The following is a 17,701-nucleotide window of genomic DNA, read 5'->3' as shown; positions in this document are numbered from 1 at the left end:
AAAATTGTGTAGGCAGTTTAATGTCAATTAAAAGTTATCTTTTGATATTTAGTCGAATTCGGCCTCCTTGATGAGATAAACGCAATTTTATTAATCTCAATCAAATTAAAATAAAAATAAAATTAATAAATTATATATTTTACCTAATTTATTATTAAATATTAGTACTACTAGTTATTATTACTATTAGTCCAACCTACAGCAATTTTAAATAAAAAAATAATGAAATTTAAGATCACAAAAAACCTATTTTTAAAAAGTTTTAACATCCTATAACTCTAAAACTATGCATTTCGATACCCATGTTTATAGAAACTTTTTTTTCATATTTTTTGATAAGTAACCAATGAGTACTTATTTAAAACTTTCTTATGTTAATGATATTAAAATTTTTTAAAGGTTGCTATTAGATTTGGATCAAGGCAAATTAATAAAATTGCGTTTATCTCATCAAGGAGGCTGAAATCGACAAAATATCAAGGGCCAACTTTAACAGGAGAAAAAAATCAGTGGCGTAGATGTTTTTTTTTTAAATATTGCAGTGATAACCCATATGCACGTCCCTGGTGAACCTGTCGACACTTTTTTAGCTTTAAAATATGTAGCACTTATAGCAACTTTTACCCTCAAAATTTCATTAGAAACGCTAAAAGTACTTGGAAGAAAATTATAATAAATCGAAAAAATATCACCCTGTAGCTACGAAACAGAGCAAAATCGGACCTATTTTGATATGAAAAATAAATCTTATTTTTACGTGAGGAATCTACGGACGAGAGATGGCACATGTTTTTTGAAACACCCTGTATACACAAAGAAAAATTTATGACCGAGAACTCTTCGGATGATCATCTAATCATTGAAATCCTCGAGGATCAATAGAGGAATGAAAACATCCGATTATTCCAAACAGTAAAAAATATCGAAACAATATAATATCGCTATTTTTCTTATATGCACATCCCTACTCAACTCTCTTAAACCCTTTCCCCTCCGTTGCGCAACCGCGTCATACCAGCTCCTCCTCCTCCTCCCATACCCCCACATTTCATCCCCTCAGACCTCCAGGTCTCTCCCGCTCGTCAGTCTCCCGACCGAGGTGAGAGCGCGTGCGAGTGCCGGGCGCCATGTCCTCCTCCGCGGGGACCGAGTTCCCCCAGGTGATCGACCTGAACGTTGGCGGAGTGGTATACACCACCTCGCTCAAGACGCTCCTCAGCAAGCAAGGATCCACGTTGCACGCCATGTTCAGCGGCAAAGAGACGTTGGAGGTTGATGCCAAAGGGAGGTATTTCTTGGACAGGGATGGAGTCTTGTTTAGGTACGTAACATGGTTCGATAATGTGTAAAGATAATATTGAATGTTATACATTTTCTTAATTAAAAAAAGATAATAAAGAAATGTCAATCGTATTGCGTTAGGTTATGAATTTCAACAATAAACATAGAATGTAAAAAATGTCAAGTCTCGCAACACAATTTCCAAATAAACCAAGTCAGTTTGTTTTATTTAGTTAGGTTGACCTATTTAACAACTTTGTTATAGATTCTGAGTATCAGTATTAGACATCTTTATTTCTGTAATAATTATAATGACTTGATAACTGTACGGTATAATATTGTATTAACTAAAATACTTCATACTTAAGTGCACAGTTTATATTTTACTTAATAATCGAAATGTTAGATATTCTTTTATAATCATGGTGCCGTGCAATTGTCAAGTTACTATAATTATTACGGAAATAAAGATGTCTAAGATTCATACTAACTAATTTATAATACAATTGTTAACACCAACTGATTTTATATGAGGTCTTATAACTTTTTGTAGTGAAAGCATTAATTACATTTTATATTTTTGAGAGGATCTCATTTCATTTTGTAGGTCATCCTATTTTTTCTTGGGTAATATATCTTTCAAATAATATTACAGGAATTTGACTAGCGATTATTCATAAACTTGGATTGAATTATTGTTGCTACATCAATATGAAAATAAAATTAGGCAATATCAAATTGAATAATTCTAGTTTTCTTACTTTTTGTCGACTAAAAAATCAGTTACCGGTAGCCTAAAAAAGCTACCTAAAATTCAAAATTTGAAGTTTGTGAAACTTCTAGAAGTACCTTAGAATTTTGGTGATGGTGAGTGAGTCACTGTCGAGGTTAAAGCAGTTTGAGTAGCACTAATTCATAAACCTTCAATTATTGTTGTTACATTCATATAGAAACAAAATCAGATAAGGTCAAATCGATTAATTCTAGTTTTCTACCTTTTTCTCGACTTGAAAGTCAGTTACCGGTAGCGGCTACACAGCTAACTTTTAATCTATAAGGATATTTCGAGATTTTTCCTTTTTTTCCTTCATTTATAAGCTTAAAGCTACCTAAAATTCAAAATTTGAAGTTTGTGACACATCTAGAAGTACCTTAGAATGTACCTTTTAATAGTATAGTGAGTATTCTAGTAAAGTAAATCTCTTGTACACTTCGCACTAAAAGAGGTTCTAATAAAACAATATTTGACTGCTATGTCTGCTAGTAAACATTTTTAAGTATCACAACACTTTTAAACCAAGAACTCGTAATACAAAACTAAAGTATTAAAACGAATGACAATAAGGAAATCAGGAAATAAATAAATAAATGAGGCAATTTGACATTTTTTATAGCAGAGTTACAACATGAATTCCTTGTGGGAAATTTAAATTCCAGTTAGTCAGCCCGGCGCCAAATACGCCCATAGTTGGCGACAATGAATTTGAAAATCGCTCCCTCGATTACGTAACTAAAAGTTAATTGATGTCAAATATATATTTTTAGTATAGCTAGCTATAGTATGTCCTCCTCATTAGTAAAAATTAATATTCTGGCTTTATCCACAAAACAAAGTTAGAGGCTGTCAAAAGTTCCGTGACTTGGTGATTCTCAGATATCAATAATATTACGCAATAAAAATAAAGCAACAAAGAAATGTAAATCCTGTTACGCTAGATTATGAATTGCAACAATACATATCTCATCAAAAACATAGAATTTAAAAAATGTTTCGCAACGCCATTCTTCCACTACAAAAAGTTGTGAGATCTTATGTGAATCCAATCAGATTATTTTATTGTTTACTTTCTATGAAAGCACCTATTCAAGAATTTTGTTGTAAATTGTTACTATCAATATTAGACATCTTTAATTTTGTAATAACTATAATGGCTTGGCAATTGCACGGTTTGATATTTTAGCAAGTAAAAAGCTTTATTAGTGCATTGTTTAGATTTACTTAGTATAAACGAAATGATAGATTATTCTTTTATAATTATGGTGCCGTGCAATTGCCAAGTAAACTAACAATTTATAACAAAATAGTTGAATATGTGCTTTTATAGAAACTAAATAAAATAAATTGACTTGGTTTTACATGAGATCTCACAACTTTTTGTAGTAGAGAAATTGCGACTTAGCATTTTTTTTATAATCTATGTTTGCGATGGCGCCTAATTTTTTTTTGTAGTTCATCATCCTCCGAGTAATATATCTTTCAAAATAATATTAAAGAAGTTCGACTATCGATAATTCATAAACTTTGCATTGTTGTTACATTGATTTAAAAATAAAACGACATTATATCAAATTGATTAAAGCTTGATTTTCATGCATCCGTTGTCCGACGATACGTTGATACGATATTAATTTCATTGGTTGTATTTAAAGGCTTCGATTGGTAATTCCATTATAAGCTATTTTAGACAAAAAGTTTTCAGATGAAAGTTGTAGATAATCACATCCTTAATGAGATTATATCCTCCGTTTTTTTCTAAAGCTTGTCATTTTTGAGATATGACACAAACATATGTTTTTTTAAATGGAAACCATAGTTGGCCATGACTTCAAAAAAAGCGCCATTTTTCAAGCTTTTCAACGATATAAGCTGCAATATGTTTTTTCGAAAAATTACTGAGTTATAGCCAATTTTTATAATTTTTAAACAATTTCACTTAGTTAGCCATGGAAACAAGTTCAATCATTTTTGCTCTCAGACATGTAAAGCTGTCACATCCAAACTTTGTAAATTAAAATAAACAAAAATTGTAAATATGAATTTTTCAAATGAAGAAAAGCGTGTAGAATTTATTGGTTCAACTTTTCTTGGCCACACATTTTTGAGGATACGTTCATCGGTGAAAGTTACGTTCTTTAGAGAACGGTTTTTAAGACATATGTTAGAAAAGCTAAATTTATTTATAGCCAATTCTTAGTGTTGAGTTGCATCTTTTAAAAGTGAATTACTACCTAGTCTCACAGAAGGACCGGTCGACTTAATTAAACTTCTCTCGTACCGCCACAACGATTGTCTCTCTTAATTCATAAGTTTTTTGTAAACCTTATTGTTAACCATACTCCATACAAAAATCTAAAATTGATAAGTCAGGTGATCGAGGAGTCCCATGCAATTGGTCCACCTCTTCCTATCCCTGCATTATTATGATATAAATAATTTTTAACATTTCTTTCATTATGGGGGGGGAGAGGTATAATTAAAGTCATGTTGAAACCACTCTATTGATGCACGAGTATCTACATGCTCTTCTTAACTTGAAAAATTCATATTTACAATGTTTGTTTATTTTAATTTATAAAGTTTGGATGTGACAGCTTCACATTTCTGAGAGCAACGGCGATTGAACTTGTTTCCATGGCTAACTAAGTGAAATTGTTTAAAAATTATAAGAATTGGCTATAACTCAGTAATTTTTCGAAAAAAAAGATATTATAGCTTATATCGCTGAAAAGCTTGAAAAATGGCGCTTTTTATGAAGTCATGGCCAACTATGCTTTCCATTTAAAAAAACATAAGTTTGTGTTATATGTCAAAAATGACAGGCTTTAGAAAAAAACACGCCTCATTAAGAACACAGTCTCATTAAGGATGTGATTATCTACAAATTTTATCTGAAAACTTTTTGTCTAAAATAGATTATAATGGAATTAGGGACAATTTTTAAAATAGCCGAAATTTGTTTTTTTCGAAATATCTAGTAAGCCATGAACTTTTTCAAAAATCTGAAAGGCGCATATTTATGACCCCACAAAACTGCAATTCTTTCCCCATTTAACCGACTCTCTATCTCCAGTAGTTTCCGAGATACCCATAGAGAACATCGTAGGAAACTCACCCTGTATAAGTAGGTATATAAGCATTTTTTACATTTTATGTTTTTGGGAGGATCTCATTTCATTTTGTAGGTTATCCTATTTTTTCTTGGATAATATATCTTTCAAAATAATACTACAGGAATTTGACTAACGATAATTCATAAACTTGGATTGAATTATTGTTGCTACATCAATATGTAAATAAAATCAGACAATGTCAAACTGAATAATTCTAGTTTTCTTACTTTTTGTGGATTAAAAAATCAGTTACCGGTAGCGGCTAGACACCTAACTTTGAATGCATAAAAATATTTTGACATTTTTCATTTTTCTTTCTGTTAAATAAAGCTACTTAAAATTCAATACTTGAAGTATGTGAATCTTCTAGAAACCTTAGAATTTTGGTGACGGTGAGCGAGTCACTGTCGAGGTTAAAGCAGTTTGAGTAGCACTAATTCATAAACCTTCAATTATTGTTGTTACATTCATATAGAAACAAAATCAAATAAGATCAAATCAATTAATTCTAGTTTTCTACCTTTTTCTCGACTGGAAAGTCAGTTACCGGTAGCGGCTACACAGCTAACTTTTAATCTATAAGGATATTTCGAGATTTTTCCTTTTTTCCTTCATTTATAAGCTTAAAGCTACCTAAAATTCAAAATTTGAAGTTTGTGACACATCTAGAAGTACCTTAGAATGTTGATGATGTATCAGTGAGTCTTTTAATAATATAGTGAGTATTCTAGTAAAGTAAATCTTGTACACTTCGCACTAAAAGAGGTTCTAATAAAACAATATTTGACTGCTATGTCTGCTAGTAAACATTTTCAAGCTTAAAGTATCACAACACTTTTAAACCAAGAACTCGTAATACAAAACTAAAGTGTTAAAACGAATGACAATAAGGAAATCAGGAAATAAATAAATAAATGAGGCAATTTGACATTTTTTATAGCAGAGTTACAACATGAATTTCTTGTGGGAAATTTAAATTCCAGTTAGTCAGCCCGGCGCCAAATATGCCCATAGTTGACGACAATGAATTTGAAAATCGCTCCCTCGATTACGTAACTAAAAGTTAATTGATATCAAATATATATTTTTAGTATAGCTAGCTATAGTATGTCCTCCTCATTAGTAAAAATTAATATTCTAGATTTATCCACAAAACAAAGTTAGAGGCTGTCAAAAGTTCCGTGACTTGGTGATTCTCAGATATCAATAAATTTACGCAATAAAAATAAAGCAACAAAGAAATGCAAATCCTGTTACGCTAGATTATGAATTGCAACAATACATATCTCATCAAAAACATAGAATTTAAAAAATGTTTCGCAACGCCATTCTTCCACTACAAAAAGTTGTGAGATTTCATGTGAATCCAATCAGATTATTTTATTATTTACTTTCTATGAAAGCACCTATTCAAGAATTTTGTTGTAAATTGTTACTATCAATATTAGACATCTTTAATTCTGTAATAACTATAATGGCTTGGCAATTGCACGGTTTGATATTTTAGCAAGTAAAAAACTTTATTAGTGCATTGTTTAGATTTACTTAGTATAAACGAAATTCTTTTATAATTATGGTGCCGTGCAATTGCCAAGTCAACTAACAATTTATAACAAAATAGTTGAATATGTGCTTTTATAGAAACTAAATAAAATAAATTGACTTGGTTTTACATGAGATCTCACAACTTTTTGTAGTAGAGAAATTGCGAGCATTTTTTTTATAATCTATGTTTGCGATGGCGCCTAATTTCTTTTTGTAGTTCATCATCCTCCGAATAATATTAAAGAAGTTCGACTATCGATAATTCATAAACTTTGCATTGTTGTTACATTGATTTAAAAATAAAACGACATTATATCAAATTGATTAAAGCTTGATTTTCATGCATCCGTTGTCCGACGATACGTTGATACGATATTAATTTCATTGGTTGTATTTAAAGGCTTCGATTGGTTAACCGTTTCTAACCAATCGAAGTCTTTAAATTCAACCAATAAAATTAATATCGTATCAACGTATCGTCGGCCAACGGATGCATGAAAATCGAGCTTAATTCTATTTTCTAACTTTTTCTCGGATAGTTTTTTTTTGAATATACAATTGCCGGTAGCAGCTAGACGTCTAATTTTTAATGCATAAGGATATTTCGATATATTTTATTTCTTCCTTCCGTTATAAGCTACTTCAAATTCAATATTTGAAGTTTTTTGAAACTTCTGTGAATCGCTAAGTGATTCCTAATACATAAATGTAGTAGACAATGATTCAGTATGGAAACTAAAAGAATTTTGGACTCCCATTGTCTTTATTTAGTTTTCATTAATACGTTTCGAACGTATAGAAGGATCACTGACAGTTATCAAGTGTAAACTCTATTATACAAGAGTTTTTTTTTCTTTTTCATAAACCTTTAAAATTATATCCATATATTTTGTTTCTTTTCTTGGGTATGAGGTTTTTTTTATTAATTGAAAATGGAAACTTTTCTTTATTATTCGACGCTTCGCTCCATCATAGTGGGCTTTCTCAGGTACTTTATTCTAAAAACTTGAAGTCGCAGCCGCCTTGCTACCACCAGTCTATATAGATGAGTTTAAGTGAATGATAAGAATTGTTATCATTCACCTAAACGGCCTACACACGTAACGATTTATCGTACTGCGCGTTGAACTGCAGATCGTAAAGAAAATCGTACGGCTTGCAGTACAGCCATTTTTTGTACACACGATGCAACACATTGTACTGCCGCAGTTCAGAATATTCACTTTTCGTCGAGAAGGGCTACCGTTATGTCAAGAATTTCAAAGAAGAATGCTGCCGTGCTTGTAGCTGCGGTATTGCTGATAGATGAAGATGATGAACAAAAAGAAATAAAAAAGCGAAATGATGTAAAAAGTGGTTGCTGGAGAGAAAGATTTTTTTTTTCATTTTATTTGCATAATCTTTTGATTTCACGTCCCATATTTTCTCTATATAAATCAATAAAGTCTTCCCAGAACGTCTTATTTCTTAAATCCATAATATTGATTAAACCAAAAATAAATAAAAATTATATCGTAACTGCGCGTTGCGGCAGGGAATACACTCGAACCCCACCCCAGACACGACCAGTTGATACGATATTTTACGGAAGCTCCGTACTGCAAACGATTTGACGACTGCATACTACAAACCATCCAATTTCCCTACACACGCTACGATTTATCGTTAATGCGGCAGTTTCGATGGATATCGTACTGCATGCAGTACGATAAATCGTTACGTGTGTAGGCCGTTTATCACTCATCTATATAGACTGGTGGTAGCAAGGCGGCTGCGACTTCAAGTTTTTAGAATAAAGTGCCTGAGAAAGCCCACTATGATGGAGCGAAACGTCGCATAAAAAAAAGTTTCCATTTTCAATTAATAAAAAAACCTCATACCCAAGAAAAGGAAAAAACTCTATTATACAGTTATCCAGTTTACCAGTTATTCAGAAACGTTGTGTTAATCAAAAATAAATAAATAAAATAAAAGTCCGAAATTCTTTTAGTTCCACAATTCATTAACTATGCGGTATAATTACAAGATATATTGGCAATATAGCCGGGCATAGTATGTCCTCTTGGTTAGTAAAAATTAATATTCTTGCTTTATCCACAACGAAGTTATAGGGTGTCAAAAAATTGCCGTGAGTTGCTTTGAGAAAAGGATGGTACGGCTGTAGTCGACTTAGCGATACACAGATATTAATAAATTCTCAATAGTTTCTCAATAAAAATAATGTATCAAAGAAACGTGAATCGTATTGTGCTAGATTATAACTTTTAACAAATATACCAATTTTGATTAAAATTGTCTTTTTTCGCTTATTAGTAAAACTAGAACCGTTACTGTTTGTAGAGACCTAAACTATGTTTTCTTTATAGCGATATTTCTACATAGCGGATTATGTTTTTACATAGCGATGTCAAACATGTTTGCTTACAAGTATTTTTTGGAAAATATCAAAATTTTTATGTATTTTAATAACATAGTTTGTTCTAGTGAGCCAATTTTGGTAATTTTTAAAAGATCTTTAGTAAATTGTTTGACTCTTTTGAAATTAAAAATTAGACTCCCCCATCTGTCTATTATCTGAAAAAAAGAAAATGGTATTTTGAAAAAAAAAAATTGAAACACTGTGTAAAAAGGTTTAAGAAATTAAGGAATTGATGATAAAGTAATTTAAAATTACATTATCATCAAAGTGCACTTTTTCTCGATAGTTTGTTTTTTGATCCATCTAATAGCACATTTTTAGAGATGTTAGTAGTAAAACCATGTTCTTTGCTTTTGGCAATAATTACCACACCTATGACAGTAGTAACATCTATGTTAATACACAAAACATAAATCATGCAACTGTGACATTGGAATAAAAAAAATAGACTCTGATAGAGTTACAAGAATTTAATTACCTACACATAAAATATAAAAAAAATATTTAATGTTCATTTACATCAAATAATTTTGATATCCAACACATAAAACCACATTCTAATCGCAAATCCATTAAAAGCGACATCCACATAATTCACACCGGACATAAATTCAACAAGATATAAATTATGTTTGAATAGAGGATAGCCATTTTTTGTGTAGATGTTTATCATCATCCGCAAATCCCTGTCGCCAAACCAAAGATTAATTATAGCTGAATGCAACAGGGGCCTAATGTAACAGGTCATAAAAAATGAAATATATTTCTGCTGCCCGTTTGATAGGTCATTTGAATAATAAAGGCATATTTTTTAATAAAGCTTTTGCTTATGTCAACTCTAAACATGTAATAAAAGAATTTATTCAGAGGTAAAAAATTCATTTAGATTATGAACAACTGCTTCGTTTGTTTTTTTTGCTTTAAACGTAAAATGAATTTTAAATGTATCATATACCGGGTGCGTCTCAAAAGTGGCTCACCCCTATAACTTTTTTATTTTTTCAGATAAAAAAGGAGATTTGGTATATGACATAAATTAGGATTGATTGACGTCTTCAATTGTTTTTGGTCACTTCCTGTTTCACCGGAAACAACTACAACTTTTGATTTTTAAATGGCACCCTCGGTATTTTTTTACTTTATTCGATAGAAAATGACACTCTCGATAGAATGATATATCATCTATCAACTTTTGACATTTTCGCATATGGTTAATTTGAAATTGTGACATGCGGTTTGTAACGACAATTTGACTCGAAATACCAAGTGTGTGGTACCAAATTATTCGTAAAAGAATGCTTTTTCCAAATATGCTAATGAACCACCCTCGTTCCAAAATTGAGATATGATTAAACATACGATCTGGGCATCTTTTAACTGACCAGGACAAGACACTAAAACATTAGACGATCAAGTCTATTTTTCTAAGGCTCCTTGAATAAAAGTTAGTGTTTTAAACACAGCCATGGCATTCTAGATTGAAATTGACAATTTTTTTAAGCAAGAATGTCAGAAGTTGACATATCATGTGTCATTCTATTCAGAGTCTCAACTCAGTTCAGCTTTTTCCAAATATGCTAATAAGACACCCTTTTTCCATTTGAAAAAAAATTGAGATATAATTAAAATTACGATTTGGGCTTTTTTTTCTTTTAACCGGCCAGGACAAGACACGCAAAACATTAGACGATCAAATCTATTTTTCCAAAGCTCCTTAAATAAAAATTAGGGTTTTTAACACAGCTATGGCATTCTAGATTGAAATTTAAAATACAATTTTTTTAAGCGAAAATTTCAAAAAAATGATCTATGATATGTCAGTCTATCCAAAGTGTCATTTTCTAACGAATAAAGTATATATATACCGAGGCTGCCATTTAAAAATCAAAAGTTGTAGTCATTTCTGGTGAAACATGATGACATCCTTTTTAAATTCAACAAGACAGAACACAAATCGCTTTGTTTTTGAATGTTAGTAATTTAAAACTCTAAATATTTACTAATAACAAGCCTAACATTAACTTTAAAATCAAGAAAAAAAACTAGCCGTAAATTGAAAATGTCATAATCACATTTTCTTGAAATGCACAGTAATTATTGGGACTTAGAACTGCAGCTTCAATCGTAGAATGCATGCAAAACTGAATAGTTGCAGAGCTTAAAGCAACCTGTTTAATAGCCTCAATAATTGTTAGTCGTTAAGAAAGATAAATCGGCGAAAGTTCATAAAACGTGACCACCCAAAAAAAAAGAAAAAAGAAAAGCAGAAAAGTACTTTGCCAGAATGGTCCTGGCAGCCTAGGCAGCGCAACTCTCTCCTGAAAAGGAGAGTTTAAGAAGAAAGAAGAAGAAGAAGAAGTGACCAAATACAATTGAATACTTCAATCAATCCTAATTTATGTCATATACTAACATACCAAATCTCCTTTTTTATCTGAAAAAATAAAAAAAGTTGTTGGGGTGAATTCAGAATAAAATACTTACCATCAGTCAGAAGTCTGTATACGTGATCAGATTTATCAAATTTAGTCTTTCAAACTTTTTATTATTATTCGCATTGTGATTTACAAGTAAATTTGAGAGAAAGTTTTTTTAAAACACCTGGGAGGTTACTTTCAATATACCAAGTTTAATTTTTAGATAATCTGGATATACGAGTTTAAACTAATGAAAATTAACTGATTAAAAAAAATCCTTATGGGTTTTTCGCCACTGCACTGCAAGAAAAATCTACAAAATAAAATAGTTATTTTTTGTAAACACTTCTGGCGTTAAACCTAAACGGACGCTGCTTGTCAGAAGTTGTGTTTACAGTAATAAAAATTTGCCTAACAAAGAAAAAAATGCTTAACGTTTCGGAAAGTTTTCTCTTTCCGTCGTTGGAAGCAAAAAATATAAAGAATTAAGAAAAAAACTATTTAAAATAATGAAATTGAACTATTCGAGATCACTTTACTTTTTAAAACAGATACGTCTACAAGAAATCGTTGACGTTCTGTTAAAATGACATTATATTAATTTAAACTTCAAAATTAACAATTACTACCTGATAATTACTTAATAAGGTAAAACCAAAAAGCCCAAACTTTCTGTATTATTATTTTTAAATTTCACGTATGTTATCTTTATTTATGTATAATGTTCTTTAAAATCAAAGAAGCGATTGCCATACATTACTAACATCTACAGATGCATGAGCAATACATTTAGTTTTATTAGATTGAATTAAAAAAGCCTCTTTTATTTTTCTTCTAGAGGCTATCGCTTCTTTCATTATAATTTTGGCGTTATTAAAATTTATTCTGTGCCCTGTGTCCCATGAATGCTGACAAATCTTAGATTTGTGAAAATCTCCCTTTCTTAAATAATCTTTATGTTCTTTAATTCTAACATTTAAGGGTCTAGATGTTTCACCAATGTAAAATTTATCACATTCACAGGGTATTTGGTATATTACATTTTTTGTTTGTTGTTCTGTATTCATTGGTTTAGTATGTATTATTTTTTAGTATGTATTATTTTTTTTATTTTGAAGTTTAACTTAATATAATGTCATTTTAACAGAACGTCAACGATTTCTTGTAGACGTATCTGTTTTAAAAAGTAAAGTGTTCTCGAATAGTTCAATTTAAATATTTTAAATAGTTTTTTTCTTGATTCTTTATATTTTTTTGCTTCCGACGACGGAAAGAAAACTTTCGAAACGTTAAGCATTTTTTCTTTTTAGGCAAATTTTTATTACTGTAAACACAACTTCTGACAAGCAGCGTCCGTTTAGGTTTAACGCCCAGAAGTGTTTACAAAAAATAACTATTTTATTTTGTAGATTTTTCTTGCAGTGCAGTGGCGAAAAACCCATAAGGATTTTTTTGGATAGATGAATCCGCCACATAGGTATAGACATTTTTTAACTGATTAAAATGGATTTAACTTTTTGTTTGAATGTGGTTTTAAAAATATCTAATTCTAACAAAATATTTTTCAGATATATCTTGGATTATTTGCGTGATGGTACCCTGGTGCTTCCAGATTGTTTTCGAGAGAAGGAACGACTGAAAAAAGAAGCTCAAAAGTACCAACTTCATAGCTTGGTAGACATAATGGTCAACGACAGTAGGTGTAAACCTCCAGGTGGGTTAACGTTATTAGGCTCTCCTTAGTTATTTATATTTTATGTTTTTACATAAAATATAAAAAACATATTTATGTTGTATTTTTTTGTCTAAAGCTTCATTCAGAACCTCGTTAGTTAAAAAATAGGGCACAATAGATCTTTAAGGTCGCGGTGATTAACCTGTCACTCATTCTAGTTAGTTAAATTAGTGGAATAAATTAGTGGTTTCTATTAGCGTAGAAGCGTTGATTGAAACGCTTGAAATAAGTAGAAGCGTTGTAGTCAGTGGCGTAGCTACCTAGAGGCTAGGCAAGGCAGTGCCCCGGGGCCCTCAAGCTCAGGGGGCTCTCGAATCCTAACCAGAAATCTCGATCAAACTGAACTTTTGGAAATTTCTCTCATTTTCAAAATAAATATCAGAAAAGACAGGTTGCAACCCCACTTTAATCATGAAACTCAGTTGAGAGAAATTCAAAAGTTATGCCTAGAGAATTCCCCTAAATTCTTTCTGTATGTTGGCAGTGTTGTCAATTTGACGGATATGTGCGTTTTATTATTCATCAATGTGCGTTTTATTGTGAATTCGAGTTAAGATTTTTTTTTCGGGAACGGTTAAAAATTTAATGCTGTATCAGGAGTAAGTAAGCTAATGTCAATAAACTTTTTTGTACTGGTCAATATAGTGGTTCAATTATATTTGATTTTACCACTCATATTGACGTCCGTTAAGTCAATAAATCGTGTAAAATCCAATCATTTCGGCTACAGTTCATTCTATAGCAAATTTATAGAAATTATTTCAAATTATTCAAGTGCAAAGCCAGTAAAACTGCAAGAAAATATGGTATTGATACCCATTTTCAAGAAAAAAGGCAAAGAAAAGTTAAAAAACATTTTGATGAATTAGCTGCTGATCCCCGGTTGCCAAACCGAGAAAAAATATTTAAAATTGAGATTTTCAATAACGACACAGTAATATCTCAATTAGATACACGTTTTATTGGTATGAGTGCAGTCTGTCATATTTCATATTCATGTTCATATTTTTATTTGATAAAACCTAATCAGTTTACATAGCAGTGGGCCCCATTTTTTAATTTGCCCCAGGGCCCTTGGTTACCTAGCTACGCCACTGGTTGTAGTTGTAGAAGCGTTGAAATATAAAGTTGCCCAATTTGAATTTTAATATAACGCGATTTCGTGACACAAAATCTGTCCAAGATGTAGCTGGCGTTACCGTCAGCCTCTCCGAGATTTAGTTTAGCTCTGCGCCGCTGCGCTGCTGAGTCGTTTACAGCGCAGCGGATAAAGAATACTCTACCGTAGGCATTTATACATTCGGTACATGTATACGGCACCTATCAATCCCATTGGTCAGATTTGAATTTTAAACCAATTAAACTCCGAGTGCCATACCCGAGTATGGAATGAAAGACAATGCCATATGCACTTACGGAATATACCTTAGACATTACTATTAACGCTTTGTTATAGAGCATTCCAACCAAAACCAAACCAGCCCCACCAAATAGCTAACCTAACCAACGCAATCAATTCTACCAAATAGCCATCTTAACCAATGCAACTAACTCCACCAAATAATCAATCTAACCCCACCAAAAAGAGTGAAACCCACGCAATCCGTATTTTGATTGCTATTAAATATTTACAGCTTTTTTTAAAAAATAAAAACAGTTATGGTCCGGCGGCGTGAGATTTGAGCCACACGGACCTCTCGTTCACGAAGCGATGGCCTCAGTCACGGAGCCACAACTACTCTTCTGTACTCTTGCAAGATTAGCTATAGCCAGGCGTTACTTTCTGCCGCAAGCATAATTACCAGGTACATTCCGTAAGTGCGCATGGCACTGTCTTGCATTCCATACTCGCATATGGCACTCGGAGTTTAATTGGTTTAAAATTCAAATCTGACCAATGGGATTGTGCTAGGTGCCGTATACATGTACGGAATGTATAAATGCCTACCGCACAGAATATACTAACGAAAAAGAAGCCCAAGTTCCTTGTAATAAATCGGTTCCATGTTCGTAACGCTATCTCTCGACAAAGCTGACATTTACAGGTTAGCCAAAGGGGTGCGGGGCCGGGGGGAATTGTACACTTTTTTATTTTTTACTTTTTTTGAAAATACACTTTTTTATTTTAATTATTTTTATTCGCTATTTGCAATTTTATTTTTAAAACATATTATCTGAAACAATCACATAATATGTCTTAAAAATAAAATTACAAACGGAAACAAAAGGAATTAAATAATCTGAAAATCTACAAAGTTTATTGATAAAAAAGTTAGGCTATGCAAATTGATATATTAAGTATAACCTCTTTGGTATAACATTGTTAAACAAACATTAACAAATCATAACATATCAGATCATAGAACTAAAAAAAGTACTATTACATAAAAACAGGTGATACAATACTTCAAAATTAATTTTAACATAATATCAAAACCGAAAAATCAAATTGCAAACACAACCTCACTTATCACAACAGAAATTAACACACACTTCCGCGGCAAATGTCCAAGCAGTGCCTTCTATTAAAAGATCAGCCTACGGGCGAGATTTATGACGTCACGCTAGTTAGATATAACGGATTAATAAATATGTTGTAGAATACATGGAAAACATAATTATTCCTCAGATTTTTGGTTTGTATTTTAAAAATGATATATCTTAAATGAAATATACATACTATACAGTTAATAACTACAACATATATACCTATTTATAGTAATAAATACTTTGGCAAATAAACTATGAACCATACAAATGCAGCAAATGTTTTACAATGTACAAATAATGTATAGGTACATAAGATAATGGGTAAAATGTAAATATATTTTAAATTTTGGGGTTTGAAAATCGATCTAATTTAACAAAAAACATTTAATATCTACTAATAGTGATGTATTATTATTTGCATTCACAAAATTTATATGTATATTTTGCAAGTATCAATGTTCGAAAAATTATATTTACAAATAATACAATATTATCTAAAAAAAGGCGTCAGCGATGGTTATGAAATGAAGATCGCTGGCATTTTATATGTTAAATTATTCTAAAATTTTTTTATTTTCTTGGGATTTTTTAGGTTCAGGGAAAAACGCTGATTAAGTTTTCATTTGGGTTTTCATTATTTTTATTTGGTTTAAAAAAAAACGTTTCGGCTAACTATAGCCTTCACAGTGTTGTGTCATATGAGAAAAATAGTGTCGAATATAATCCAAAAATTACATATACAATATAATTCACACCTCATAATGTTTACTGCAATTAATAAACTAATATAAACTTATCAAAAGATGACCACATATTTTTTAAAATTATTATTCTTAACACTAAAATTATCTACATTGACTATGGAGTACGCAGTAAACATTATGTGCGTGGTGTGAATATTTTATATGCAATTTTTGGATTATATTCGACACTATTTTTTTCTATGACACAACACTGATGGAGGCTATAATGTTAGCCGAACCGTTTTTTTAAACCAAATAAAAAATAATGAAAACCCAAATGAAAAATCAATCAGCGTTTCCCAAACCTAAATTCCAAGAAAATAAAAAATTTAGAATATTTAGAATCAAGGTTCAAGAATATCAAATTTTCCAAGATTGTAAAATTCTAGTTAATTATTTTATGTGTACAGTTATTTAGGGAATGTCATCGATGTTCATTTCAAGCCAACTAGACGCCGATTTTTTCGATGATACGGTATAATTCTTACGTAAAATGTAAATAACATTAGACCAATTAAAACAAAGAAATATGAATTTCTTAGTATTTTTAGTAACACCTTTATTCTTAAAACTTAATTTTGTATTATGCAAATATACCAATTTTATTGTTATTTTATTCATATTGTATTCAGCCATCACTTAAATATTTGATATTAATTTGGTATTATAAATAATCAATACTATTCATTAAAAATTACTGAACAAATATATGTTATGCTTAACATACATTATATATTATCAAACAAAAACACATTCTTCTTTTTAAACTGTATCAGTCTTGTCTTTTTAAAATTTGAACTCGAAATAATAATCTTTTTCATGATCTCTAATACACATATTCTTTATTTTTCCCTAGATCATAATACCTACTTACGTGTTTGAATCTATCGAAGCTGAACCAGCAACACTTGGAGTGGAGATTCCACAATATGAATAAAATAAACATAATTGTCCAGTTTTCATTAATACCATCATGGGAGAATATTATTTTTAAATTTATTAAAGATATTTTCAATAAAATTCTCTTGATTTATAACTCGTACCCACTTTTCTTGCTCTTCCGGACACTTTAGGCTGCCTAGTATAATAACTATCCTTAGTAACTATCCTTTCCACCAGGAACACAACAAAGATGAGGCATAGCACCAAAAACACACTCCACTTAAGCTTTATTGATGAA

At 30.9% G+C, this 17,701-nt stretch overlaps 1 protein-coding gene across 1 annotated transcript in view; it reads left to right on the top strand.

Annotated features, from left to right (window-relative positions):
* The first annotated feature begins 1,095 nt into the window (after positions 1 to 1,095).
* Positions 1,096 to 17,701, top strand: part of LOC115886841 (BTB/POZ domain-containing protein KCTD12) — a 34,258-nt gene continuing 17,652 nt past the window's right edge. Inside the window, exons 1-2 of the mRNA XM_030906148.1 lie at positions 1,096 to 1,321; positions 13,122 to 13,267. Of these exons, the coding sequence (XP_030762008.1) occupies positions 1,128 to 1,321; positions 13,122 to 13,267 (340 nt within the window). The 5' untranslated portion in view covers positions 1,096 to 1,127. The remainder of the gene's footprint in view (positions 1,322 to 13,121; positions 13,268 to 17,701) is intronic.

Source organism: Sitophilus oryzae, unplaced genomic scaffold (genome assembly GCF_002938485.1).
Source record: "Sitophilus oryzae breed Bouriz unplaced genomic scaffold, Soryzae_2.0 scaffold_1146_pilon_pilon, whole genome shotgun sequence".
In the NCBI taxonomy this organism is placed as follows: domain Eukaryota; kingdom Metazoa; phylum Arthropoda; class Insecta; order Coleoptera; family Curculionidae; genus Sitophilus; species Sitophilus oryzae.
This window is presented reverse-complemented; position numbering and strand designations above follow the sequence as displayed.